This window comes from Lagopus leucura, unplaced genomic scaffold, assembly GCF_019238085.1.
Source record: "Lagopus leucura isolate 7727_CA_CO unplaced genomic scaffold, USGS_WTPT01 Super-Scaffold_100008, whole genome shotgun sequence".
NCBI lineage: Eukaryota > Metazoa > Chordata > Aves > Galliformes > Phasianidae > Lagopus > Lagopus leucura.
The window spans coordinates 18,813,978-18,841,269 of NW_024962265.1; the positions used below are offsets into that span (position 1 = coordinate 18,813,978).

Here is a 27,292-nt window from a genome sequence, read left to right on the forward strand (position 1 = left end):
TGTCCCCCACACCTTAGATATTTATAGACCTGGATCAGGTCCCCTCTGTCTTCTTTTCTCAAGGCTGAACAGACCCAGTTCACTCAGCCTTTCTTCATAGGAGAGATGCTCCAGGCCCTTCACCATCTTCGTGGCCCTCCGCTGGACTCTTTCCAAGAGATCCCTGTCTTTTTTGTACTGGGGAGCCCAGAACTGGATGCAGTACTGCAGATGAGGCCTTACCAGGGCAGAGTAGAGGGGGAGGATCACCTCCCTCGACTTGCTGGCCACGCTCTTTTTAATGCATCCCAGAATCTTGGTTGTTAGCGTAGCTAATAATACATTGAAAATGAGAAGTGGGCTGAAGTGTGTTAGTTTAAGCCTGAAAGTGTAGTTCAGTGCTGTTGTGTAGAAGTTTCATTAATTAGTAGGTATATACTACATCTAATTCAAAAGATTTGAAACTATGGCTTTCCAGATGAACAGTACATCTCAGTTCATGGGCATATTAACTATATCATAAACAGCTGTGAATAATTGATTTATATAACAGCATGCTTATTCACTTTACCTCTTCCTGCAGTATAGAAATCTCAGATGTGTTAGATTCTCTATGCAAACAATGTTGAGAACTGTTTTCTTTTAGTGTGGAGAATATTGAAGATAGTTGTTGGACTAGAGCCCTTGAGAAAAGTCGTTTAGCTTGCAGTTTCCTTTTTGTTGTTGTGGCTGTTGTTTTAATCTCAAGCTTTTCATAATACATTTCTTTCATACAGTTTCAAGACAAACATTATTTTTGCTTAAGTAGCATTTTTCATTAATTGAAACCATAACTCACTGTAAGGCTTCAAGTTTTAAAAATGTCAACAGTTGCAAACTAAACAATTTCATATTGAAGTTGGACAAGGGGATGATTATTTTTTGTAATTAAAATGATAGCACTCTTGGTGGCATTCATTCATTACTTGTTGAATGGTTCTGTGAACAAGTGGTTTGCTTTTACCTCAAACCTTTTCCTGTGAATGCAGGTGACAAAGAACTAAAAGCTGTTCGAGGAGTGGTGACAAGATTTTGCAACGATTATGGAATGATAAATGACCTGATAGTCTTCACAGAACATGCTGTTGTAAACAATATGCCGCTGGCTGTAGGACAGGAAGTTATTGCTACTGTTGAAGAGGACAAAATATCGAATGGCTTGAGGGCTATCAAGGTAAGAGATGAATATCAACAGTAGTCTCTCAGAGTCTCACTCTCTCTGTAAGTTATTTGAGACTTTAGAAGTCCCTAAACTAAGTCCCCTGTACTTAGTCTCCTGAACAGTATGAATCTGCCAGCACTTCACCTACTGGGAACGTGTGAGTTTGGACTTGTTTTTATTTTATTCAATTTCCTTTAGAATATTATCCTTTTGTTCTCATTCTCTGACAATCGGTCTGCATGCAGTAAATACTAACGTTGAAGTAATTGTGTCATTATTTAATTACACTCGTGACAAATTTGCTTGTTGATTTTTTTTTTTTTTTTTTTTTTTCTGAACTTCAGAGTTATTTTTTCATTTTTCTTGACACTTCATCTGTGAACTCACTTAAGGCTTGATTATCCATTCCTTCCAACTTTTACCTGCTGTAGTTCTTTAATCGTATAGGCTTAACTCTAAGGTGCCTGTGAAAATTGAGCTCTCTCACACAGAAAAGCTGTGTTGAGTGGCCTTTTGTACGTTAACATGACTGGTGCTTGAAAGGCTGACAGGAGGAGCAGTTGGTAGCTGGGTGGTACAAAACCCATCTTTTTGGCTTGTATCTACTCGGCTTAGCTGCATTTCACTTTAAGTACAGCAGTGAACTATTGTATTTCATCTACCAAACTCATCTGAACAGCAGTGCAAGCTAAAATGAGTGAGTCCAGCTGGACACAAGCTGCTTATGCGGAGCCAATCTCAATGTGATTGTGATTTCAAAGTTAATGTAGTTGTCTTTAAATTGTTATTTTGTAGTTAAGGAACTTAAGAGGTCGTGCTATTATAAGGAACACAGTCATCACAGTGACTTCAGGCATTGTGTTTCAGTTAGGAGGAAGTGTAAGTTATTAACAGAAGTTATGAAATGTGAGTTTAACAGCCAGTTACCAGATTTAAAAACTTAATAATTGCTGTTCACTTACCTTTACTAAACTAAATCAACGGACGATGTGCCTGTAAACTAGAGAAAGGAGGTAAAAAAAACTTGAATTGATTTGGGATTTCTGAAGCCTCCTGCCTTTCTTTTATGCCATACATATTCTGATTTGTTGTTTTTTTTTATCCTGATTTTGTTTCTTGTTTGAGACATTTTTGTCAGTTGCCAGCAGCATCCAGCAATAACCAGCCGCATGATGGAAGCAAGTTAATACTGTCTTGACATGTGCAGCAATTTGGTTGCTAACAAACCAAAGTAAGATCAGACCCCTTCCCTTAAAAATCAAGGATTTGATCCATTTATTTTAACATTCCAGGTATCTGAAATTCAACAAACTTGAAGCTCTGTAACTACTCAGCTAATGGCTAATGAGCTCAAACTATTTCTGAGTTGTTAGTAGTTCTTAAGAATGAGTTTGGGTCATGGTGATGATTTTTTTTATGTTTTTATTTTTTTACCTGGATTTAAGACATTTTTTTAATACTTGATTCCAGGAAAACTTCAAAGGTTGCATACTTTCATTTTTCTCTGTTTTTTTCCCTCCTTTTATCCAGTATATACTTTAGTAATTGTTCATGTTTCTGAAGTAAATAAAATCTCTTTTTCCTCTTAGAAATATATCGGATAACTCCAAGCAGTAAAATGATGGGGGAGCTTTTCTTCAGTGAAACCACTTCATTTTGAAGACAGTGCAGTTCCATTGTTTAAGTGAGATTAAGGAAAAAAAAAAAAAAAAAGCAGTAGGAAGAGAGTCAGACTATATGGCTAAAACAAAACATGGAAGGTAATCTAGTGAAAGAGAAGTCTTGCTCTTATTTTATTTTTAGTAGAATCCAATAAGCAAGGAGACAAAGCCTGTCTTCAAAGGATGTGGTAGTCTGTAAGGTCTTGCAAATAAAGGAAAATTATTTAACTGTTCTCAGATTAGAAAAAGAAATGCATCTGGGATTACTTTTAAACAAGAGTAATCATACTGTTTTCTACATTAGAAGTCATGGATTTTCATCTTTGGTTAGAATCATAGAATCACTCAGTTTGGAAAAGACCTTAAAGATCGAGTTCAACCACAATCTAACCATACTACCCTAACAACCCTCTGCTAAATCATGTCCCTGAGCGCCACATCCAAATGGTTTTTAAACACCCAGGGATGGTGACTCAACCACCCCCTGGGGAGCCCATTGCAGTGCTTAACAACTCTTTCTGTAAAGAAGTGTTTCCTGATATCCAACCTACACTTACCGTGGAGCAACTTGAGGCCATTTCCCCTTGTCCTGTCACCAGTGAGAAGAGACCAACCCCACTCTCACTGTAAGCACATTTCAGGTATTGGAAGGGAGCAATAAGGTCTCCCCTCAGCCTCCTTTTCCCCAGACTGAGCATCCCCAGTGCCCTCTCAGATTCAGTCTCTCCTTGTAGGGCACATTCTCCAAGCCCTTCGCAAGCCTTGTTGCCCTTTTCTGGACCTGCTCCAGCACCTCCACGTCCTTTCTGTACTGAGGTGCTCAAAACACAGTACTTGAGGTGAGGCCTCACCAACGCTGAGTACAGGGGCAGGATGCCATTGGCCTTCTTGGCCAGCAGGGCACACAGCTGGCTCATCGTCAGCCAACTGTCCATCGGAACACCAAGGTCCCTTTCCATCAGGCAGCTTTCCAGCCACTCCTCCCCAAACCTGTAGGGTTGCAGTAGAAGAGCACTGTTGTCCCTTCTCCAAAGACGTGTTCTAAATACTTGAATAAAAACAAATTGAATTTGTTCTATACTCTTCATTTAAACTGTGGATCACTTTCTACGTAGCAGCACAAAGTTGAGATGTATTGAGAGCATTGCTTGAAGCAGTCAATAGCGATTCAGTCACAGCTTCTTCTGAGCATAGGGAAATAAGATTCTTTAATCCCTCAGGCAGGAGAAAACAAATAACTTCCTGAAAATGTTATCATACTGACACAAAACTGCATGCAGTATTATATATACGATAATGGATAAATGGGGTAATTGTTTCCCTTGATGTAGTGGCTTTTTATATCATAGCATATTTGTAAGCTTTTGGGAATAAATTGATTTAGACTTGTAATTACTCCAGACTGGAACAGCTTTGTGACTGCATCTCACTTGTGCAAACAGTGTGGTGTTGTTTACAGTAAACGGTGTAAGAGCTGCTGTAATGGAGTGTACTGAGATCTGATCAGTCGTGCTGTTAGCTCAGCAGTTACCATGCGTGATACCACAGGAGGTACGTGCGAGGTGTCCTTTGGAGAAGTCTTCCTGCTCACTGTGTAAATCTTACGTGGACACTATATATTCTCTTAGAGTTCTTTGTCAATTCCTTTGCTAAGCAAGGCTCCATTGTAAGAAGAGCCAACTCAAAGGCTGGTTCAGGGAGCTTCAGTGCCTTGCTCTTGTTTTGAGGCGACATGTCAGGATCTGCATCAAGATCTGTATCACAGAATCACAGAATTGTAGGGGTTGGAAGGGACCTCCAGAGATCATCGACTCCAACGCCCCTGCCAAAGCAGGTTCCCTACACCAATGTATGATCAAGAATAACCAATTAATATCTTGCTTTGTAATGTTCTGGGTGAAAATTGTGCCTCAAAAAATATAGTAATAGCATTTAACCAGTGTTTATTTGTAGTGTTTGTGAGAAGCCTGGGTGTAGAACAGTGTTTTCCATCTGTGCATAAATGGTGCACAAATGCTGATCTGCAAAGGAAAGACAGCAAGGTATGGACTTTTGTCACTGGTGACTTTTTTTTCCTTATACATTGTATGGGAACTGCTGAGTCACGGCCTGAACCTCTGATTAATCACCTGAGGTGAGCCATGAGTCAGCCAGAGAAGCACAGGTGAAGGCAATTCACCTGTGCTGCCGGAAGGGGTGGAGCCAGGCTCCACCCCTCCTGGACCTATTTAAGGGCTGGCTACCAGAGGGGAAGGATCTCTTCTGGAGATCCCCTCTTTTGGTATCTTCTGGTGAGCTCAACCCAAGGGTAAGCTTTTCCACTTATTCCCTTTTTGTGATCGTTGTCTGCTTTGCCTTACTCTCTTGATTATATTGCAATTATAACATCTTGATATCTATTGATTATACACAATTATATTGTGATTATAACATCTTGGTTATACATACATTAAGAAAATACATTCTGAGTTTCTAATCTTCCTGTGGAAATGAAAACACTGCAGCTATTTTTGTTCCCTTTTCCATTCAGTTATTTTTATTGTTTTAGTTACTTACATTGTTCTAGCTTACTGTTCAGCTTCTTTATTTTGGTTTTGAATTTGTGAACAGTTGCTTTCTGAATTAATTTTTTATGGAACTCTGTCTTAAAAAGAGTAGAATATAATTGACTGTGTTAACTTAATGCTCTGGCTTGTACTGTATGTATATTATTCATTGAAAAGGTTGTCTCTAGGCATTTCATTGAGTTTGTTTAATCACTGCAGACTTGCCTTGCATGTTTTCTTTATGCTTTCCTCAATCCTCATGCCCATTAGCCTCATAAAAGAATTTGAGATCTCCTTTTTTGCGTAGTGCAGTTTCTCTACATACCTTCTGAGTCAGCAGTTCTTGCTGAACATCAGTGCTTCTATCCAGTGGTATTGATGTTGTTAATGGTTCTACCAGTCTTTGCAGAGAGCAAAGAAACTCTAAAGAGCAAGTGTTTGAACTGTAGAGCAGGGACTCTGGAAGCCCTCCTGGTACTGGCACTTCAATAGCAAGGAAGTGAAATTTCTAAGAATTGTTAGAATGCTTCTGGAGTAAGTGTGCCCAGAGATGCTGTTATCTTTGCCCCAGTACAGCTAGGGGAAAAAAGGGTTTGTGTACACTGACGGTTTGTGGTCTGTGCTCCACAAAGGCCTGCTTAAGTAAATAAACTTATGTATGAGGTGGTAATAGGGAGAGCACTTAAGAAGCAGATGTTTGGATTTTTCTACTTTCAGTGACGAAAGAATGATTGAGAGGCAGAGTAAAATGCATAATGTGTTCATAAGCAGCATTTTGAAAACATTTATGTTTCTTGCTTGATGTTCTAATTCAGCAGGCCTGAAGATACAGTTTTTGTTGTCAGTATAATGTTAAGAAAACTTCCAGTAGACTTAAACAAGAGCATCAAAAAGACTTTGCAGATTAATCTGTAATTATAGGACTGACAACTATGAAGCATTATGCAACAGACTCTTAAAAGGGAAGGTACTTGCTGTTTAGTACTTGTTTTTTTAAACATATATACAAAAATGAACAACTGCTATGAGTACATAATGATCTGGTAAGGAGATTGACTTCCAGCAGCAGTTGGAATTCTGAGATTTATAATAAGAGCCCTTTTAAATATACATGTTTGTAAGTGTCAGCTCTGTGAATGTTTCTGTTGTGTTTTGTTTTTTGATTTTTTTTTTTTTTTTTTTTTTAAATGATAAAAACAGGTAGATGCAGTCCAGAGTACATGGGGAGACTACGGTACTGCTTGTAACGCTACTGAACTACATATGAAAATATTAGTTGGTAATATCACCTCTCTCTCTAAGGATGGTGGCTATATTAGTCACAATACTCTTTTCATGATGGAAGATGTCTGTGAAGGTATGTAGGAGCTTTCTTGTTTTTCTTTCTTAATTTCTGCTTATCTGTTAAGCACACAGTCCACATCCCAGAGCAGTTCTGAGTGGAAGTGTGTGTAGTGAAACAAAGAAAAGGAAGCAACCTGTTTGCACAAAGGAAGCAACGTGATCATTTTCACAGAGCATAATGTACAAGCAGTTGTGGTGTACACAAGCATGCTTTCCACTGGCTTTGATTAAGGAGATTGTCAGAACCTACTGGAGACAGGAAGAGCTGAAAAGAAAAGCTCACACTCAGTGAATCTGAACAACTTGTTGCTTTGGCTGATCACGTTATTTAACTTAAACCAGTTCTGCGTGGGGATAATATAAATGTAATAGATAGCAATTGAACTTGAGAAATGTTCTATTTTATGTAGGTTTTAGACCTTGTGTGGGTGACTGTGTGCAAGCAAAGTATTTCATTAATCCAGGAACATGGAACAGTAGAGCAGTTGCTGTGAAGCCTTTGAGATACAAGCGAGTGGACAAGGTAAATTACTGTAAATTTATTTTGACAAGAGGAATCTTGTGTGAAGTGGGGGTTTTGTGGGTGCTTCTGGACTTGCAAGTATTGCTAGATCGTATGTAACACAGTATATTACAAGATATCAACTCCACAAGGGATTATAATGATTATAGCTTATTTATAACTAAGCTTTTTGAAAATGTGTACACATTCTAGTTAGTACAGGGTGATTAATTTATGTACTGGCTATCAATTCTGAACTTGGGTGCATAGTGTTGGTCTGGTTACACTGATTGTAATAAGGATGCATGGATTTTCAGACTCTCAATAAATTCCACTTTACTTCTTAGTCATTACTTCTTTTAGTGTTTAAATTGTCCAACTATTTTGTTTTTAAAATAGTAATGCTCCCTTTATTTTCCTGAAAATATTTGTGCCTTCTAGGAAAACTTATATTGATTTTATGGATTACCATATTTTACTTAAATTTCTATATAGAAAAATACTTTTTTGTTGACTATGAGGAAAGAAATTTCCTTCCGTTTTGACTGCTAATACTGAAGTAAAAATTAGGTAAGTTGCTATGCTGCAAGACAGGTGGTGCAGTTCAGTCAAATGTACACATAGCACTCTCCCGTGGGGCCTAATACTTAGCTAAGTGCTTCTGTTTCCTACACTTTGAGAGCTAAAGACAAATAATTATTCAAAGTTAGTTGGTTGTCTTTCATGTATTCTGGATCTCTGATTATTCTGTACTGTTAAAACTAGTATGACTAGGGCAGAGAAAACTAAGCATTGGTTCCATGTCTCTTAGCTTAAGCAAATAATACTAAATAACACTGAATAACAACTGTTGCAGGTCCACATTTCCAGCATGTGTGGAAGAACTGGTACAGTAGACGAGAGTATATTTTTCACTCTGGATTCACTGAGACTTCCTTATGGCTATTCACCACGTATAAATGATCTAGTGAATGTGGTTGTGGTGGAGAGCAGTCAGTCATTTTATGTTTGGAGAGCTCTCTGCTTGACTCCAGTCGACCAGAATGGGTAACATTTATTCTTTTGTTCTCCTTCCACTTGCTAACAAGTAGAGATAAATTGCAGTTTAATTTTTCTTGTGTCTGTTGGGAAGATGAGAGTGATACATTTTAGCCCTGGCTTTTTCTCCTTCCTTTCCAGAAGGTGGAGGATCTGCACCTATTGAAGAAGTAAAACAGGTTGAGCTCAGAGATATAGCTGGGCAAGGATTGAATTTTAGAGTTTAATAAATGCCAAGCTCATGCTTTTATTTCATCTGTAGTCTGCGTTCTCTTCTACTGAGGATTGGACTGTTAGAAACCTTAATAAAACTGGTATTAAATAAAATAGTTAAATATGGGAAGAAGCAAAATTTCGTGAAGTAGTCCACTACACAAGTGCAGAATATAAAGTCAAGTAAATAGCACTTCTGCAGGAGAGATCTGGAGCTGGGCTCACAAATTCAAGCTAGTATTCTTGGTGCAAGCAGTTCTTGGTAGGCTGATTCTTCTGGCAGAAGATAAGCAGTGAACCAATCGGATAGTCCAAAGGAGAGCACTGCAGATCTCTGTAAGCCTCAAAAATATTGTCTGTGGGATAATTTACTTTGTTCTGTCTCTACAGAAGATCATAGAATCTTTTGTGTATGAGTGACCTTTGAAGATCATGTAGTTCATCTCACCTGCAATGAACAGGGGCATCTGCAGCTCAGAGCTCCGTCCAGTCTGTCCTTGAATGTTTCCAGGGATGAGGTATTTGCCACCTCCCTGGGCAACTCATTCCTGTGCTTTACTACTTTTATTGTAAAAATGAATAAATCAGAATTTCCATACACTCAGTCTAAATCTTTAGTTTTGAAACTATTTCCCCTTGTCCTATCACAAAAGACCCTGCTAAAGAATCTGTGCCCTTCTTTCATAGAGATCCCTTGTTAGGTACTGAAAGGCTGGTTTTAGATCTCCCTGGAGCATTCTCTTCTCCAGACTGAACAGCCTCAGCTCTCTCAGCCTGTCCTCACAGGGGAGGTGTTCCATCCCTTGCACCATTTTTGTGGCTTTACTCTAGATGTGCTCCAACAAGTCTGGGTCTCTCCTGTGCTGAGTTCTCCACATCTGGATTACTCCAGTTGAGATCTACACCAGTGCAGAATAGAGGGGCAGGATCCCCTCTCTTGAGCTGCTGGCAATGAATCATTTGATGCAGCCCAGGATATGGTGGGCTGTGAGGACACATTGCTGGCTCATATCCAGCTTACTGTGCACCAGTACACTTCACATCTTCTTCAGCAGGGCTGTGCTTCATCTTTACATCCCCCAGCTTGTACTTACTGTGTTAATTTTCTACTTTGCTGCATTGGCTAACTAAGGAGTACTTAGAGTATACAAATATTGGGGATGTTATTAAACTCTTTTGAAATGCCTTTTTAACTAACTGAATAGTCTTTCTAGTGAAGGAGTAGAAACAGTTTTTAAGATGTCTTTTACAAGTAGCCAGTCAGATCATTGAGAGCAACAAGAAGTTTGTGACTTTGGCCTTGTAGGCTTTCTTCAGTAGTGTAACAGTAGTGCTTAAGGTTGCTTTTTGGTTTCCAGCTTTTTTTTTTTTTTTTAAACTTTTTTCCGTTTTGTACTTCTTTCAAATTGTTGCAGTAGGCAGAAGATGCACCCCAAGCATTTACATCTTCAAAAACCTTTAAACAGTCTGTTCATTTTCTCTTCCAAGCTCCAGTGCTGAGTAGGACTGTTGCTAAGGACCTGGTCTCTGATGTTTCCTGCTTCAGCTCCCAAGGAGTTCCACAGTAGTTTCAATCACCATTTGCTTCAGCTCTTCAAGAAAGAGCTAGCTTCTTAATCATTTTAATCTTGTATTTAGGTTTTTACCCTGGTTTGTAGTGGTGTTGATGAAAGGCTTGCTGTTTTTATTTTTTTGCTTAAACTAATAAAGGTAACCTAAAGGTTCAGGAAATGTAAGTAGCTGAGGAGGTAAATTCTCTCAGCTGCTTCTGCATAAACATTGTCACTGTTCTTTGGTATGATAGTTCTTAATCCAAGATACTTCCTGAGTGTGCTGAGTTAAAAAATACTCTTGAAGTCTATTTGTTTCAAGACTACTATTATAAAATTCAATCTTCTTACAGAGAGTCTCAGTCAAATGGACATGATACAGATGAACCTTATGAAAACTTAATGAGAAACAAAGGAGGGCTGGAGGTATCAAAAATAACTGATTTTGGAACTATGAAGCAGGGGGAATCTAGAAGCATGATCGTTTGGATAGAGTAAGCCCTTCTGCTTGTTCTGATCTTTTTTCCATTCCACTACTCTGTAGTCTGTAAACCTCTATTTTGTACAGAAGTCTCTCATTGTTAAGTGTTGTCATTTATGATTTTCAAATAACTCATGAATACAGGGATTTTGGAGAAGTTTTTCTTGTTAGAATTAATGACGTTAGGATGATCTTTTTAAAGAGCCTGCAATTTTCAGAAAGTGTTCTGCAACTTTCCAATCATAAGTCTCTTTTAAATCCTAATTTTTTGGGTGTGGATGCAGAAATGGAGTCAAAACTGAATGTTCTGTTTGTTGTGATGTCTTCTTATTTCCTAAGGTTCATTTCCCTATCACTGGGGAGAAGGGTTTACTGTTACTTACAGTTTACAGACAGTATTTCTGTATGTATATTGCTGATTCTTCTGCTGCATTTCATATGGTACTTGATATGACCTAGAAGTACTAACATCTAGCAGAATTCTAGTCCTTGTGAATTAAAAGAAGCAGAGCAGTTTCTTGCTGATAGTGGTTATGAAACAACAGTTGAATTAACCCCACGAGCAATTACGATTTTATGTAGGATTAAGCTTCCCGTTATCAATGCTGTCAGTGAGTTTAATTATATGATTAATCTCATAACTACTTCTAGGAATAAAGGGAGTGTACCACAGTCCTTAATAAGCTGCAGATTAGCTGGATGGGTGAAAGACAAGCAATTCAGTTTTCAGATTCCTCAGAAATACCAGAATAGTCCAGCAGCATATCTGTCATCTTCTCCAGCAAATGAAGAAAGCATTGCAAAAGCTGCAGTGAGTTCCTGTGGAGCAGCATCACAGTCATTGACTACTACATCCATTATGAAGAATGGAATCATTTCAGGTACAGTCAAATGTTACCATTTTAAACTGTGTGTGCAGACTCCACAGAAGACCCATAAGTTTGTTTGAAAAGGCTTGTCTATGCTAGCCATAACAATTCTGACAATAGAATTTATTATTATCTGTTTTCTGCAGAAGGAGTAAATCCTCAGGAAATAAATTTATCAAAGACAGAAGAAAACTTTTCCCTGGTTAAAGATCAGAATCTGTGTCATAGAGAAGAGCAGAGAGATGTACAGCAACCAAGAGATGATGCTGATATAACCGAAGAAATTGTCATCCCACCAGGTGGAAAAACATTCATAGTGATCATATGCACAGCTGTGTAAGTATTTCTTTGTACTGATTGATGGAACAGAAACAGATCATAGTGGTAGTTGTCAATCTTAATGATTCTAAGATCATCCAGTCCAACCATCAGCTCATCACCACCATGCCCACTAAACCATGTCACTCAGTGCAACATCTACCCATTTCTTGAACTTCAGAGGCAGTGACTCTACCACCTCCCTGTGTAACTTGTTCCAGTGCCTAACTGCTCTTTCTTATAAGAAATTCTTCCTAAAACTGAACCTCCTTTGGCACAACTTAGGACTGTTATTTACTTCTCATCACTAATTATCTGAGAAGAGGCCAACCTCCAGCTTGCCACAGCTTCCTCTTAGGAGGCTGTAGGGAGCAATAAGACAAACTCTTATGAGCTTCCTCTTCTCCTGACTGAACAGTCCCAGTTCATTCAGCTGTTCTTGTGCTCCAGACCCTTCCTCAGCTTCGTTGCCCTTCTTTGGGCCTCAGTGTCTTTCTTGTAGTAAGTGGTCCAAAAGTGAGCACAGTACTCAAGGTGCAACCTCACCAGTTGCAAGTACTGAAGGATGTTCACCTTCCTCTCCTGCTGATTACAGTGTTTCTGATACAAACCAGAATGCCATCGTCCTTCTTGGCCGCCTAGGCTCACTGCTGGCTCGTGTTGAGCTGTCAAATAACACCCCAAATCCTTTTCCTTCTATGCTGCTTGTTAGCTACTCTGTCCCAAGCTGATAGCATTGCATGGTATTGTTGCGACCAAAGTACAGGACCCAGAAGTTGGTATTGTTGAAGATTATACAGTTGGCCTCAGCCTACTGGTCTGTCCTATGCAGATCCCTCTGTAGGGGCTTCCTAGCTCCCAGGCAGATCAATACTTCCACCCAGCTTGGCATCATCTGCAGGCTTGCTGAGGGTGCATTAAATCCCCTCATCCAGATTATCAATAAAGATATAATATACAGGGCTGGTCCTAATGCTGATACCCTGAGAAACACCGCTATTGACCCTTTGCCAGCTGCATTTAACTCCATTCACCACTGCTCTCTGGGCCCAGCCGTCCAGCCAGTTTTTTACCCAGCAAAGATTACAGCTGTACAAGCCATGGGCTTCCAGCTTCTCCAGGAGAATACTGTATGAGGCAGTCATAAAGCCTTTGGCTTTACTGGGTACATTACATCCACGGTCTTTTTCTCATCCATTAGATGAGTCACCCGATCATAGAATGTTGTGGAGTTTTTTTGGTGTAAAGTAAGCTGGTATGCATTAGCAAAGGGTTTAGACATCTGTACTGGAGATTGAACATTCAACACTTAGTTCTGATTTTTTGTCAAATGAAAAGTTAGTAGTTAATGATGAAATATAGTCAGACTAGATATTTTATGGAGAAAGGCAGTAAAGTGAAGGTAACTTTTACAATTGGTTATATTTTCATTTAGAAGTCAGTAGTTCCATGAGCACTAGAGCTAACATTTCTAGGGTTTGTTGTTTTTTTGTTTTGTTTTTTTTTTTTTGGCTGATGTGTCTCCTTCAGTCTAAGTACTCTGAAATCATATTCACGTTGTTGCATATCCTAATCTCAAACTTTCCTGGTCAGTGACATTAAATGCAAGTTATCTGGGCTGGAGAAAAAAGGCTTTCTTCCTTAAGGTAATAATTCATGGAGGCTTGCAGATTTCTTTCTTTGTCACACTCTTTGAAGTAACAGCACATTAACTTGCAGACCACTTATGTTAACACTTTCAGTGTTGTGGCGGGGGGAGGAATTTTCATGGGAAAATGATTTTGGTGTAGTTTGAAAAGTAACCTGAGAGTTTGCCCTGCCTTTATGGAGAAAGGCGGGTGTAGAAGGAGCAATCTGTACTTTACTGTGAATGCCGCAAAGCCTGAGAATCTTCTAAGAGTACGGAACAGTCTGCTCAACGCTCCATGGGAGACAGCAGCATGAAGATTACAAATGTTTGCTGGCCACTTTGAAAGATCACAGAGACTGAAATTCTAGACTTTGAGTCTGCATCGTTCATTGTCTGCACTGAGTGCATATCAGAGAGAAAACAGGCCACAGCTTTAACCTGAATAGGTAGCATTAGTTGGCATGAAAAAGCAGTAATCCTGCCAAAGCAAAAGTGAGGTGGAATCCTTCTGGGATGCTCCTATTTCAGACACACAGTAACACTATTGAACTATGTCATTAGTGCCAGTGAGAGAATCTGTCTCAGGATAGTTGTAGGAAGAGCTCATTAAGGTGTTTTGGAGCACAAGGTGTATGCCAGGGGCTTTGGTCTTAAGTTCCTTAGAACTGGATCTGAAGAAAACATTCCCTATGTTTTGTTTTCTTTTATTTATTTATTTTTTTAATCAGTCATTCCCCAACCCCACTTACACAAACAAAGTACAGTTTTTGAGAAGATAAAGGATAGTTTGTGCTTTTTCCACTTGATGTGTTTGTAGTTAAGACTCAGTTCTGAGTCCCTTTAAGCAAGGCAAAGCTAAGCTGCTGCTGTACACACAGAAGGGATACTCTGTAGGTTCCTCTAAGGGAAATGTTCATCTCATCTTGTTCAGCTACAGTAATACTCCTGTCATCTTGTTATTCTGTATCTAGTTAAGGAGAGGGATTTTGCTCTTTAGCCAAGCTTTTGATGAAACAGAAGTTTTTAAGTACTTTATTTTTTTCATTATGCAAGGTGATACTTGGACTGAAGGGACTAGGGAAGGAAGTGAAGTAGGGAGTTGCCCCACGTTAGCAGTTGTTGTATTGCTACTGAATTGGCACGAGAACTACGTTTTCACTGGGGAAAAAAAAACCAGTATTTATGACTAGAGAAAACAAAATGTGTACATGATGATTTTAAGAACATAACTTTTTCTTATTTGAAGAAATCCTGGATACAATAAAGAGCTCTTGTTGCTTGGTTTTTCTGATTTTACTATTGGACACTGTATTGAAACTACTGTAACAAATGAAGCGGAATTACTAATAGCACCTGTGGAGCCATTTTCTGCAAGAAAGGTTGACATTTCTTCAGTACCTCAGCAAAAGAAGACAACTGTTACTGCCCCCAAATACAGAAGGTATGGTGAATTGGAGAGGGGAAAAAATACTACTTGTGTAGTGCTGTTGTATATCATTTGCTAGATGTGAAACTGAAAGAGTTTGTGCATATTTTCATAAGCGTTATAAGCATGTTAATTAATTTCAGACTTTACTGACAGAAGAGTTTTTCTAGTAATGAGCTGCTTGATTTCCTTGCAATCTGTTCAGACAGAAACGCTCTTCTATGTACGTACAAATGTAACTTACAAGTCAGATTACTGTGCAGCTGTGTCCTACAAGTGAGTTATTTCATATTTTTCGTCTCTTAATCACGTTTGGAATTGACTTATTAAATCCTCCAGCAGTTTGGCACCTCTATCAGATAAATTTGTAGATGTTCATCTTTGATTTAGAATTTTTCATTTTGCAAATAATTGCAAATAATTCAAAAAATGTAAATATTAACTTACACTGTTTGCTTAGTTATACAAATATGACAAAAGGAAAGAGGATAAAAGCAGGTTCATAATGTTTTTGTACAATCAGTAGCTGAAACACCTTTCATGTCAGAATAGCAAACTTAGAATTACAATCTTGAAGCAATCATTGGATTCATTTCATGCGTATGTTTTTTACTAGCTTCAATGATGTGGCATGTTAATTAGCTTTCCTTCCCATAAAATTTAAAACCAGTTAATGATATGGTATGTTTCTGTTTTAGAAGTAGCAGAAAATTTCCAAGCTTCCTCCCACATTACACCATACCAAACGAGTTAAGAAGATGCGTGGAGCAGAAGTTAGATATTCTGAGCTTTCAGCCTCTCCTTGCAGAGGTATGCAAGTGTAGATTTGTGTAAGGAAATTTGTTTTATTTGTCTTTTCAAACTGGCTTTTATTTGGCAAAAATTTGTAGCTCTTGGTGTAATAGAAGATAAGATACCATTAGCAAGTAGACTGTCTGTATCCTTTAATTTGAATAGGTTTTGGTGGGTCACAGAATCCAAGCTTTGTAAGAAAGAAAAATGGTGAACTGCAAGATTTGAGAAGTTGTTGATGCTGGGGAGGGATGTTACAAAAGGTGGCGAAAGATCAGCACTGCTGATTAGACTCACATTTAAGTGAGAATGTATTCTAAGTGAAAGCATTCTTTGCTGTTGATTGTTTAGAGAGTTTTGTGCTGCTGGAAAAACCTCTTCAGAGAGGTGTGTTAAGCTCTGAGGGGGAAAGTTCAGGTTCTTTCAGCTTGTCACAAGCGTGTAATAACCAAACAGGGCGGGCTGATGTGACTCTGTCTTTGTGCAATGTTCAAAGATTTTTTTTTGTGCTTTCTGGGATTGGTGAGCAGTAGAATTCTGTTTCTGAAGTGCCCCTGAATTCAGGTGTTGAAACTGTCTTTGTAGTTAGGCAAGACATCATTAGCTCTTTAGCTGACTGGCTGCTTTATCTTAGCTCCAGGGACTACAAATTCTGTGTTGTCTGTTATGGGACTTTAAAGGATTAGTTTATTTAGGTGCAACCTGGTTGCTGTGCAGTCTAATTTTAGAGATGTTTAGTATAATAAAGATTGATGGGATGAATGCACTTCAGTGTAGAGGTTACAAATGTAATGTATACTGTTCTTCTTTTCAGCATCTTAATCTGGAAAATTATGAAGCAAAGTTTTCTACTCTCTTGTGGCTTGAAGAGATCCATCAGGAAACAGAAATAAAAAATTTTGACATGTGTGGGGTTACTTTGAAAAGGAATGGGAATTTGTTAGTGTTGGAAGTGCCAGGAGTGGAAGAAGGCAGACCTCACCTGGCTGCAGGTAGTGATTAATGCGAGATAAAGCTGAATACTGTGTTGAGTATTTTCACTGCAGTACAAACTCAGTTGCATTGTCATTTACTTAAGGAAGTCTTCAACAAGTTTGAACACAAAGTCAGTAATCTAGGCTGCTGGACAAGTGAACTGCACTGCTTGTGTGTCACAATCATGCTGTGGCTGCTGTCTGAAGAAGCATTACGTATGTCTGCCATTACAAGTGATCTGTTATTTTCAGGCTTCTGGATGATTTTTTCCGCAAAAATAAACACTGCAATGTAGTAGGATCTAAAGAGCAGCAGGTATATCAAAATCAAAAAACTACTAGTATCTAATACTGTGGTATGTAAGGTACTGTTCAGAGGAGATGTTGAAGGTCTGATGGCATCAATATCGGATACCTTTTAAAATGTAATGTATACTTGTATATAGCAGTTCAGATCTAGTGCCTAATGAGCTATTCATGGATACAGCAAGTTTGCTGAAGGATGTGTTATCATGCAAATCTCTTGTAACCATACCACAGAGAAAGTAAAACTCTTGCTGCAGCGCTTCGCTTGTATTTCTTGTAACGGTGTGTTATCTTTTGTTTCTAATTAGGTGATAAGGTGATACTGAAAAGTCAGGTCTATTCTGAGCATATAATAGAGTACATTGCCTATGTTACTGAGGTAAGTAAGGTCTGTCTTCTGTTGAATATACTGTAATCCACAGGATTCAAAGGGGAAGCTGGCAATTAATTAACGAGATTAGAGACTAGCTTAATCTGCCTTCCTCAAAACAGGTTATTTTTTTTAATGTACTAAGTGATGTATTTTTATTGTGAATTTAGTTTTTCCAGGGACTTCCTTTTCTCTAGATTACAATCCTTACCTGCCCTGAAGGCACTCATAAAGTAATCTAGAACTGTAATATGTTGGTTATTAATAAATCTAGGTGGCTAAGGTGTTCAGTTTCCCAGTAATTTCAAATATGCTTTTGTGTATGAATGACTGAACTCCTCATCAATGCACTGATCTTTGCTTTTTTCCTACAGATATGTAATGAAGATGTTACTCTTAAATGTAATGCTGATTTTGAACGGGCTTACAACTCAGAACCCATGGATGTGGAATTTGTTTACTGCAGGTATTTTTATGCACTTCCAAAAATCAGCATTGATGAGCTACAAGATACATGATTCCTCTAGCAAAGTAAATTTTGAAAACACGTGAGACTGTCTCACTGTGGTTTTGGTGGTTACAGGAAGGGCACAATTAAGCTTTTAGGATCCAACTCTTTCACCTCTTTCCCACTGTCCTGCTTGATAAAAGACTGCAGTGGTAGTCGTTGTGTACTAAGCATTCTTGTCTTGTGTCTCTGTTTTATGTGGAAGTGATTATTCCACTACCTGGCATTGAAGCAGTCACTGGGGTTGTATAAATTTTCTTTTTCGTTCTTTTTTGTTGTATAAATTTTGATTCTTTGTGAGTGTTTTTTATTTCTTAAGAAAAAATTCCACCATTATGACTGGAGGACTGTTTATAAATTGCTGATGTTAACTACTCACACTTTATTTTTGGTGTATTATTTGTATATAGGTGCTTAATCTTCCATTTAAGATCAGTTTTTGCAGAAAGCTTGCATGAAAAGCTATCCAACTCTGAGACAAAAGGTCATATTTCTCATTGAAGAGCTGGAGATGTATTAATGCTCATAGCAAAGCTGTTGACTGACATGTCTACAGTATATTTTCCAATAAATACCCTGCAGTATTTCTGTGTAGAACTGTTTTTATAAGCTCTGCTACACAGAAAATGTACTGGTTACCTTAATGCTTCTGTAGTTTATGAAAATCTGGGATTTTACTTTAATCCACAAACTGTTGATCTGCTGTTCTAATAACAGGATTCCTAGCAGGCGGTGCCAGATGGCAGTTGAGCAAGCTAAGTGTCTGGGTGAAAAAGGTACACTTCAGTTGATTTAAGCTGTCTGGAGAGGCTTGTGGGGAGTCTTGTGTTTTTTATTGCTTTCACATCAAGACATACTTAGATGGATGCAATATAGTCTCTTTTTACAGGAATTTTCTGTTCATTTAATTGAAAAACAGCTCTCTAAATGTAGAGGGGGTCTTATTGGCCATCAAAAAGAACATGAATGAAAACTTAGGCTTTTGTAAATAGTTTGAACAGATAAGATCTGTATAAATCATACAGTTGTAGCAATGGTATATGAAATGGCAGTGTTTTGTGTTACCTCAGAACTTAACTAAAAAGCACAGATACCCTGTTCTGTGATTGAGCAGAACGGTCCATGTGATCTTTGCACAGATCTTTTCCACTTTTGTGTTAGGATTATAAACCAGCTATAAAAACATAGAGCAGGGTGATATATCAGCAAAATGTGTGTTCATGTGGTTCTCAATTTTTTCTACTTTCTCTTCTGAACTTGAAGTGTTATTTCCAGAAAAGCTTCTCTTGCAGTCACCACAAGATGTCAAGACCCAGAATATCACTGAGTATTGTGGAGCTGATGATGGCCTTGAGCTGTGTTCCCAGCAGAAGAGTGAGGTAACTGTCTGTAAATGTTTGTTCTAACTCAGCGGCATCCAAATTTGTAACAGATATGTACTTCATGGCCGTTGTTAGCAAGTATTTGTTTTAGCATCAAATAATTGAAGTCACATTCTGCTACTTTCTGATGACAGAAGTTTGTTTGCTTACCCGAAGACAGGAAATTTTATGACAAATGATGCTATTAAGCTAATCCTCTCATCTAGAATGGAAAGTTCTCGTAACAACCTGTATTATAATAATATGAACTGTCAGATTTCCCTTAAACTAGTTTTCATAGCAACTTCTGAGATATGTGAAGTTCTCTCCCTCTGGCAGGTAACATCCCGATCTGTGCAAAGTTACCTAGGCTTTTTTATTGCTTGTTAAATTATAGGAAGAAATTGTAGAGGTCTTTCTTAAAACAACCTTTAGAATGATATTTAGTCCTCTTTCCTATTTTGGAGTAGATTGTCACCAGCACTGAATCAAGTCAGCTTTGGGGTTAGGTTTATTTAATTTTGTTCAGAGGTTCCACAACATCTGTATAACCTTTCTCAATGTTTTACAACACTTCCACTGAATGATTTCAACCCCCAGTTCGCAGTGTGAATCTTCTATCTGCAACTTCGGATGTGGCCCCTTGTTACATTATATGCTACTACAAAGAATTGAGAAGTGTTGGTCTCTTATTTATTTTTTTCCTTTTCCTAACTCTGTTTTAAGCCATGATAGGCATTAGGCTGCCTATTTACCTCTTCTTTATCAAACTGGAAAGGATAAGTTGTTTCAACCTCTCTAGTTCTTAGTAACATGATGTTTCTATACATGAAGCATCCATAGTAACTCAGTTTCCTGAACAGGGCCTGGGGATCACTGCTCGGTTAGTGTTCCCATAGCCTGTCCTGATTCATACAGTTACTCATTCCCAGGTGCAGAGCTTTCAATTTAGATTTTCATGAGTTTTTTTTTTTAATCTTACTGCAAAATTTCTTCAAATGAAGATGAGCCATCAGGCATTTCAGCTAAGGCTGTTGATATTGTGTTGTTTGCTAATTTACTGAGTGTGTATTTGTTCACATCATAGTTGCTGAAGATAATAATATTTGCCCCATCTTCTTATATCATCAGTAAGTTCTGTCATCTGTTTCTGAACCCACACAATGCCTCTTTCCACCACAACTGTTTGCAGAATCTCTTCTTCACAGATATTCTATTTATTGAAGTAAACCCATTTAACGGGGAAAAAATAAAACTAAGCAATTTCAAGTATTAGTGAAGATGGTTGCTTGTTTCTGTAAAGGTTATAAATGTGTTTACCTTTGTTTGATATTTCCAGGTCAGAAAGCTGCAGAACAAGCAGGCAAAATGCATGCCATCGAGGCAGATAAACATAGCAGGTGCAGCGACTGCTTCTGTGGAAACAAGCCAGCTTGGTATATTCTACTACTTTCTTCAATATTGAAGTATAGCCAGTTCAAGATTTGCAGTCACTTCAGACAGACGGGCAGAGTACAGTGTCTTTGAGATGTCCTCATGCTGGCTTAAGGAGAAACTTTGCAGCAGGAAGTTTCATTAGAGCCCTTGTGTGGATTGTTTAAACATCTTCAGTTAAGCAGACTTCCAGTGATATAGTTTGTACTCAGTAAATAAATTAACTATTCCTAATCGCAACTGGAATATTTCTGGTCACATTCAGAGTTTCCGCTTTGTTGCTGGAATGTCTACCTTGCTGAAAATGGTAACTATTTTTGAAAGGTTTCAGAAAGTGCCTATCATGTCTGTGCTTATCTGGAAAGTGTGACTTCAACAGTTAAGTGCACTGACACTGAAAGAGAGGGATTTTATCCCTTTGTAACAATAACATACCTGAATTGGGAAGCGGATTACTTAGATGGCACTTCTGTTCAGAAGTTAATAAGATTCTGTTGTGGTAAGCTGCAGCTAAACTGAATGAGGTGTAGGGGAATTCCTGTGGTCAGTATGACTATCATTTGTCATTTAGTACTGGTACTGTCTCTGAAAGTTTACTGAAATTTTGCAGTTAAACGGGGGAGAAAAAAAAAAAAGAGTTTAATGTTAAAATTACTGAAGTCTTTACAGATTTTTTTTTTTTTTAAGTAAATAATGATGATCCTTTTTTGTCCATTAATTTTTTAGGAGATCCAGTACACTTCTGAATTATTGATGTTTTCTCTTCTCTGTGCTGTTCTAGGAAAATGGAAAAAAATAAATTAAGGCATAATATGAATTGCAGTTGCTTTAATCTATGTATGCTTAAAAATATTTTTACAATTTTAATATGTACTTATCTTGATCATAGTTGAGGAAACTGAGACAATTAAATGGAGAGGTGGTGAATTTTTCAATCCTATGCTTAACAAGCAGCAGAAATTGGCAGTGAAAAGGATACTGAGTGGTGAATGTCGTCCAACACCTTATATTCTCTTTGGACCACCAGGAACTGGAAAAACAATAACAGTAGTTGAAGCTATTTTACAGGTAATGATGAATGATAAATGGATAGACTCTAATCTTTTCAGTGTTAGAACACTTAAGGTGAATCTGTGAGTACCATCACTTCTTTATTTTCCTAGGCAAGATTTGGAAATATTCTTCGTAAGCCTTTTCACTGAGCTATTCAGAATGATGAAATCAATGTGACTTTGGAAAAAAAATCCTGAATGGCTTATTTTTATATCTTAAGGCTTTAGTGAATATTATCTAACTCGTGAGTCTAGTACTGCATAATAGATTCTTGAAGCACAGTATGCATTAATGTAATAACCATGCAGTAGTTCTGCTCTGAGTGCACTCAGCTTGAGAACCCTTAAATCATAGATGTCGAGGGTAGTGTTCTTGAACTGCAAAAGCATGGATGATTATAATCTGGATTCTGTATTCAGTGAAATAAAACGGATGTGTTTGAGCTATTGCTACTTTTCCAAATAACCTTTTCTTTTTGTGATGTCCATCTTTTTGAATACAGATACATTTTACTTTACCAGATAGTCGAATCTTGGTTTGCGCACCATCAAATGCTGCAACAGATCTGATTTGCTTGAGGCTGCATCAAAGCAATCTATTAAAACCAGGAGCTATGGTCCGAGTCAATGCTACTTACAGATCTATAGAGGTAAATGCTACAGATAACCAGTAGTATTTCCTTTTTAATATTTTAATCTTCAAATGCTGATTTATTAATGCAACTGTCAGTATTTATTAGGCTGCTGAGTCTTGGCTAGGAAAGTAATAACTGATCTAGCTTTTCCAGAAGATGAACTGAAAAATATGTGTGTATGAAACATATCTGCAGTCTTGATAGGTGAAGAGAATGCATATGTCTTCTTTAGTCACATTCAACCAAGAATCCATGTCAGTGCATGGATCTATGTCTAAGCATTTTGTTCCAATTCCAAAATAGTTTTTTTGGTGAATTTTTTAAATTATTCACATAAAAACATCTGGAATGGTATTTTGCTAAGCACACTGTTTTGTTTCTGCAGCACGTTGATGACATGGTGAAACCTTACTGCAAGGACGGTGATGATATTTGGAAGGCAGTGTGGTTCAGGATAGTAATTACCACTTGCTGTAGTGCAGGAATGTTTTATCAAACAGGAACAAGGTACAGTACTGCAAACAGGAGTATTGTTGAGACATCTGGCTTCCTGGCAAACCTCTTGTTCTTAATAATGTTTCAGCGGAGAATTTCTTCAGAGTAAATGCAAGAAAGCGTCTTGACACGGTTGTTTTTCCACCACAGGCAGTGGGAACCTTAGCTGCGACGTTGCTGTTTACAGTCATGTTGTCTTGAAAGCATCTAGGAGTTCCACTAAAAATCACATTGTACTTAGTCTTTTAAATAAAATCTTCATAGTTGTGAAGTGCCGTTAAGTAAAGATTCTTCTGGTTTTGCTTTCAGCTTTCTGAAAGGACACTCTTAAGTGTCTAACTGATTTAAGAGTTGTTTTATAGAAATAAAGGCTAGCAGTTGTCTTTGCTAAACCAAGTGCATTATTCAACTGAAATAGTTGGAGATCTTTGAGAACAAGGAAATTTTTCCAAATGTCTTAACCTTACTATAAATAAAGCTATAATTAAGATAAGCAGTGGTTGTATATATGAGAGCATGTAGGAGAACTAACAGATGAAGAATTAGAAGGAAAAACACAAGGCAGACTGCCTTCTGCCTTTTGATGTATTTTCAGCCTTCGCTGTTGTGTATGTGGAGGTGCCTGGCACGCTTGACAGGGATGTTTACAGAATTGCTCAGATCAGCCACGGGGTGGCAGAATTAACTTATCTCGGGGGGAGAGGGGGGAAATGCCCTGTTCTGAGTTCATGTTATTTAATTCTAGGCTTGGACACTTCACACATGTGATTTTGGATGAGGCTGGGCAAGCAAGTGAACCAGAAAGCCTGATTCCTATTGGATTAATTTCAGAAGTTAACGGTCAGGTAGTTGTCTCAGCATCATCAAAAGATTATTAGCAGTGTGAATGATGCAAGATGCAAGCTGCTGTTCCTGATAATGAGTATGAAGTTGTGAGTACATGTAATAAACCTCACGAATGTACAATTAAGTCAGTTTTAGCTTTTGAACACAGTTTTCATTTTCCACACTTTAACAGAATTGTTTTATGTCTGAAGCTAGCCTGCATCAGAAGGACAGAGTTCAGAATATGAAATATGTCGAAAATATTTATTTTACGGCAGCGGTTTACTTCTCTTCTGGGTCTAACCCTTTGCAAACAAATTAGGTGTTTGGGGGGAAAGCAGAGAGCTTGATGTACGTTCATCTTGGAATTCTGAAGTGTGCGTGTTATTGAGACTGCATTTTATAACAGTTTTAATAGATGTTGTTTTTTTTACTACACAGATAGTTCTGGTCGGAGATCCAAAGCAGTTAGGGCCTCTAATAAAATCTAGAATTGCAGTGGCATTTGGATTAAATATATCCTTACTGGAAAGGCTGATATCAAGAGATATGTACCTGAGAGATGAGGATGCTTTTAGCGCTGATGGATCATATAACCCTTTGTTGGTGAGTAAAGTTAAATTGTTTCACTTTTTTTCAGATAAAGAATGATAAACTATGTTTGCTGATGTTTACTTAACACTTTTTTTTTCTTTTTTTTCTTTGTCTTTTAATTCCCATGCTGAGGTTTAAGTCTGGATTGAACATTAGCTTACTAGTAAGTCTTTATTATTTTGAATATGTATGCCAAATAGCAAGGATGCTGTAACTTCTTAAAACCTTTCTCTGCTTAAAAACAAAATTTCTTCAGAGTTGGTAAACGCGGTGCATGTGTCAGAATTCTCAATAAGGGTTTCATTGTCCAACTTAAAGTAACCTTATAACATAATTCTCCACAAATGCGCAAGCACAATTTAAGCTTTTAACATGAAAAGACAAGTAAAGCTGCCTTTTCAAATGCAAAGATTTTTTGAACATCTTACTTCAGGAAGTGAGGGGAAAAAAAGGTCTCTGAAGGATAATCTTCTGGATTTTTCTCATATAAGCATCAGAAAATAATTTTTACAGTTTATGGGAGTACTTGATAATATTTCATGGCATAGAGAAGTACTGTTCCTTTCACCTTTGTGCTGGAACTATGAGGGCTGCTCAGAAAGTAATGCCTCCTATTTTATCATGTTGGCCTACAGCAACAGAGGCGGATATTGGTGACATGGCAGTAGAGGTTGAACCTTCCCACCAATAGTCCACTGCATTCTGTTGCCATTTGACAAATGAGAACAGAGAGGCAGTCCTGACACAATGGTGTCTGAAATGGAAGTGCATATGAAGCAAAGGTGTGTTATTGGATTCCTCCATACAGAAAAAAATTGACATTGATCAGTGCTTTCTGAACATTTATGTAACCCATACAGTGGATATGAGTACAGTGAGACAATGGGTTGTGCATTTCAGCAGCGGTTACAGTGGGCCACCTACTCTGGTGCAAGTTTTTACAAGCGTTGCATATAGGCTTTTGCTCATAGCTGGCAAGAACTTAAAGCTAATACGGTAACTGTTGAAAAAGAGTATTCTGTAGCTGAGAATTTACTCTGTAAAACAGAGCTGAGTACAGGGGAATGTCTGCCTCCCTGCTTCTGCTGACTACATTACTTCTGATACAAGCCAGGATGCCATTGGCCTTCTTGGTGACCTGGGCACTGCTGGCTCGTGTTCAGCTGAACATCAGCCAACACTCCCAGGTCCATTTCCTCCACACAGTCTTCCAGCCACTCAGCCCCAAGCCTGTAGCGTTGCATGGGGTGGTTGTGACCAAAGTATAGGACGTAGCATTGATCTTGTTCAGGATTGTACAGTTGGCCTCAGCCCACTTGTCTAGCCTATCCAGATCCCTCTGCAGGGCCTTCCTAACCCTAGACAAATTGATACTTCCTGCCAGCTTGGTGTTGACTGCAACCTTACTGGGGGTGTGGTCAATCCCATGATCCAGATCATCTGTAAAGATATTGAACAGGACAGGCCCCAGTAGCAACCACTGGGGAACACCACTCATGACCAGACACCAGCTGGATGTGACTCTATTCACCACCACTCTGAATCCAGCCCTCCAAACAGTTCTATATCCTTTCTAGCCCTGTCTTACTTTGTGGTCCTGCATAGCTCTGTCCAACCCTGTTGAAAAGAAGAGAGTGAAAACCATGGGGCAAGAGCACTGTTTTGGGTAATCAGTTCTTGAATGAAGACAGCTCTGCACGTGCATATTGAAAATGATTTAGTTTTTTAGGTACAGAAAACAAACTAACAAAAAAACTGATAACAGCATGGCCAGAGGAAGAAATCTGATGGCAAGCTTAAGTTGCTCGAGGGAGGTTGGGTATTATGTGCCGCTTAATTCTACGCGTTAGGTTGTGTTCAGCTTCCTAAGGAAAAGTTTTCTGAAACTCCCAAAATTTCTGTTCTTGTATTTATTTATTTTTTATACAATGTTCAATGTACAATGTTGGCATTGTATGACAACAGGAGATGAGGGCTTGAAGGATCTCACAGGTCTTCAGGTATATGTCAGTCTTCTTACAATACATAATTGGAGTCACTGGAATATTTCTTCAAGGGCATTCTTTCATTTGAAGGCAGGCAGTTCTGGTTTCCAAGGCCTGCCTCTGTCAGATGTTATGATAACTGGCTCTTCTGATGCTCGCTCTGCCTTTCAAGTCTTCCCCTCCGAAAAATAAATTATATCCATGGAAATCCCTTGGAAACAACCTGAACTGAATTAAAAAAGGAGACATAAAGTATCTATAGATCAAACCAAAGAATTCTTCCTTCATCTTTCGTGTATTTTTTGTTCCTTCCTGTTCCTTTTTTTTTTTTTTCCTCCCCTCTCTCCCTTTAGAAGGAGATGGTCCATTTCCTTCCCATTTAAGGGGGAAGATACTTCTTTTTTTATTTAGTTTACTTAATATCAAGGCTGCATTTTTTTGCCTTTAATCCAATTTTTTGGCAGCTTTAGGAAAGCTAACATTGCAAGATGGTAAGTGGTCTTCTTGGGAGCTGCATACCTTCAAGTCTGATGAGTAACTCAATTATCTTTGTAAAGCCCTTCCAACTCAGGATATTCTGTGGTTCTAACTGCCTGTTTTGGTTACAGGTTTTATTTTTTGTCTCTGCAGATCACAAAACTCGTAAACAACTACAGGTCACATTCTGCATTGCTTGCCTTACCATCTAAACTGTTTTATAATAAAGAGCTTGAAGTTTGTGCAGATGCTGCAGTAGTGACTTCTTTGTTACACTGGGAGAAATTGCCCAGGAAGGGGTTTCCGTTAATTTTTCATGGAGTAAGGGTATGTAAAATGCTCATGTAGTCTAAGTAAAAATAAAGAAGCTTCATAGAAGTTTGCTAATGTTGTAGACAGAGGTTTTATTCATTAGAATGAATTTCAGAAAGAATATAGGAAAAGAACAAGTTGTTTGCAAAAAGGGTGGCTTCTTGACCATCTGGTTTTCAAAACAACTACTGATGACAAATAGATTTCTAAAAACTTATGCAGCTGCAGATTGCAGGGTATTGTGAAGACATTTTCATAAAAATTTAAATTGGCAAATGTAGCAGTAGTCTATTGCAGGCAACTCCATTAGATTTAGATTAATTCAGGTAAGAGTCTGCTGCATTAGAATGAATGCAAGCCTCTAAAACTAAAAGTTTGTTGGAGATTAAAAGTCAAAGATAAAACTGGTACTTC

General features: G+C 38.2%; 1 protein-coding gene across 1 annotated transcript in view; it reads left to right on the forward strand.

Moving 5' to 3' along the window:
* Positions 1-1,018: 1,018 nt before the first annotated feature.
* Positions 1,019-27,292, forward strand: part of MOV10L1 (Mov10 like RISC complex RNA helicase 1) — a 31,802-nt gene continuing 5,528 nt past the window's right edge. The window contains exons 1-21 of the mRNA XM_042872741.1: positions 1,019-1,192; positions 6,588-6,744; positions 7,142-7,254; positions 8,090-8,280; positions 10,388-10,528; positions 11,167-11,396; positions 11,531-11,720; positions 14,579-14,773; positions 15,460-15,568; positions 16,365-16,542; positions 17,139-17,209; positions 17,575-17,666; positions 18,426-18,484; positions 18,972-19,087; positions 20,409-20,505; positions 21,393-21,571; positions 22,059-22,205; positions 22,576-22,697; positions 23,431-23,530; positions 23,952-24,116; positions 26,720-26,893. Coding sequence (XP_042728675.1) covers positions 1,067-1,192; positions 6,588-6,744; positions 7,142-7,254; positions 8,090-8,280; positions 10,388-10,528; positions 11,167-11,396; positions 11,531-11,720; positions 14,579-14,773; positions 15,460-15,568; positions 16,365-16,542; positions 17,139-17,209; positions 17,575-17,666; positions 18,426-18,484; positions 18,972-19,087; positions 20,409-20,505; positions 21,393-21,571; positions 22,059-22,205; positions 22,576-22,697; positions 23,431-23,530; positions 23,952-24,116; positions 26,720-26,893 — 2,952 coding nt within the window. The 5' untranslated portion in view covers positions 1,019-1,066. The remainder of the gene's footprint in view (positions 1,193-6,587; positions 6,745-7,141; positions 7,255-8,089; positions 8,281-10,387; positions 10,529-11,166; positions 11,397-11,530; positions 11,721-14,578; positions 14,774-15,459; positions 15,569-16,364; positions 16,543-17,138; positions 17,210-17,574; positions 17,667-18,425; positions 18,485-18,971; positions 19,088-20,408; positions 20,506-21,392; positions 21,572-22,058; positions 22,206-22,575; positions 22,698-23,430; positions 23,531-23,951; positions 24,117-26,719; positions 26,894-27,292) is intronic.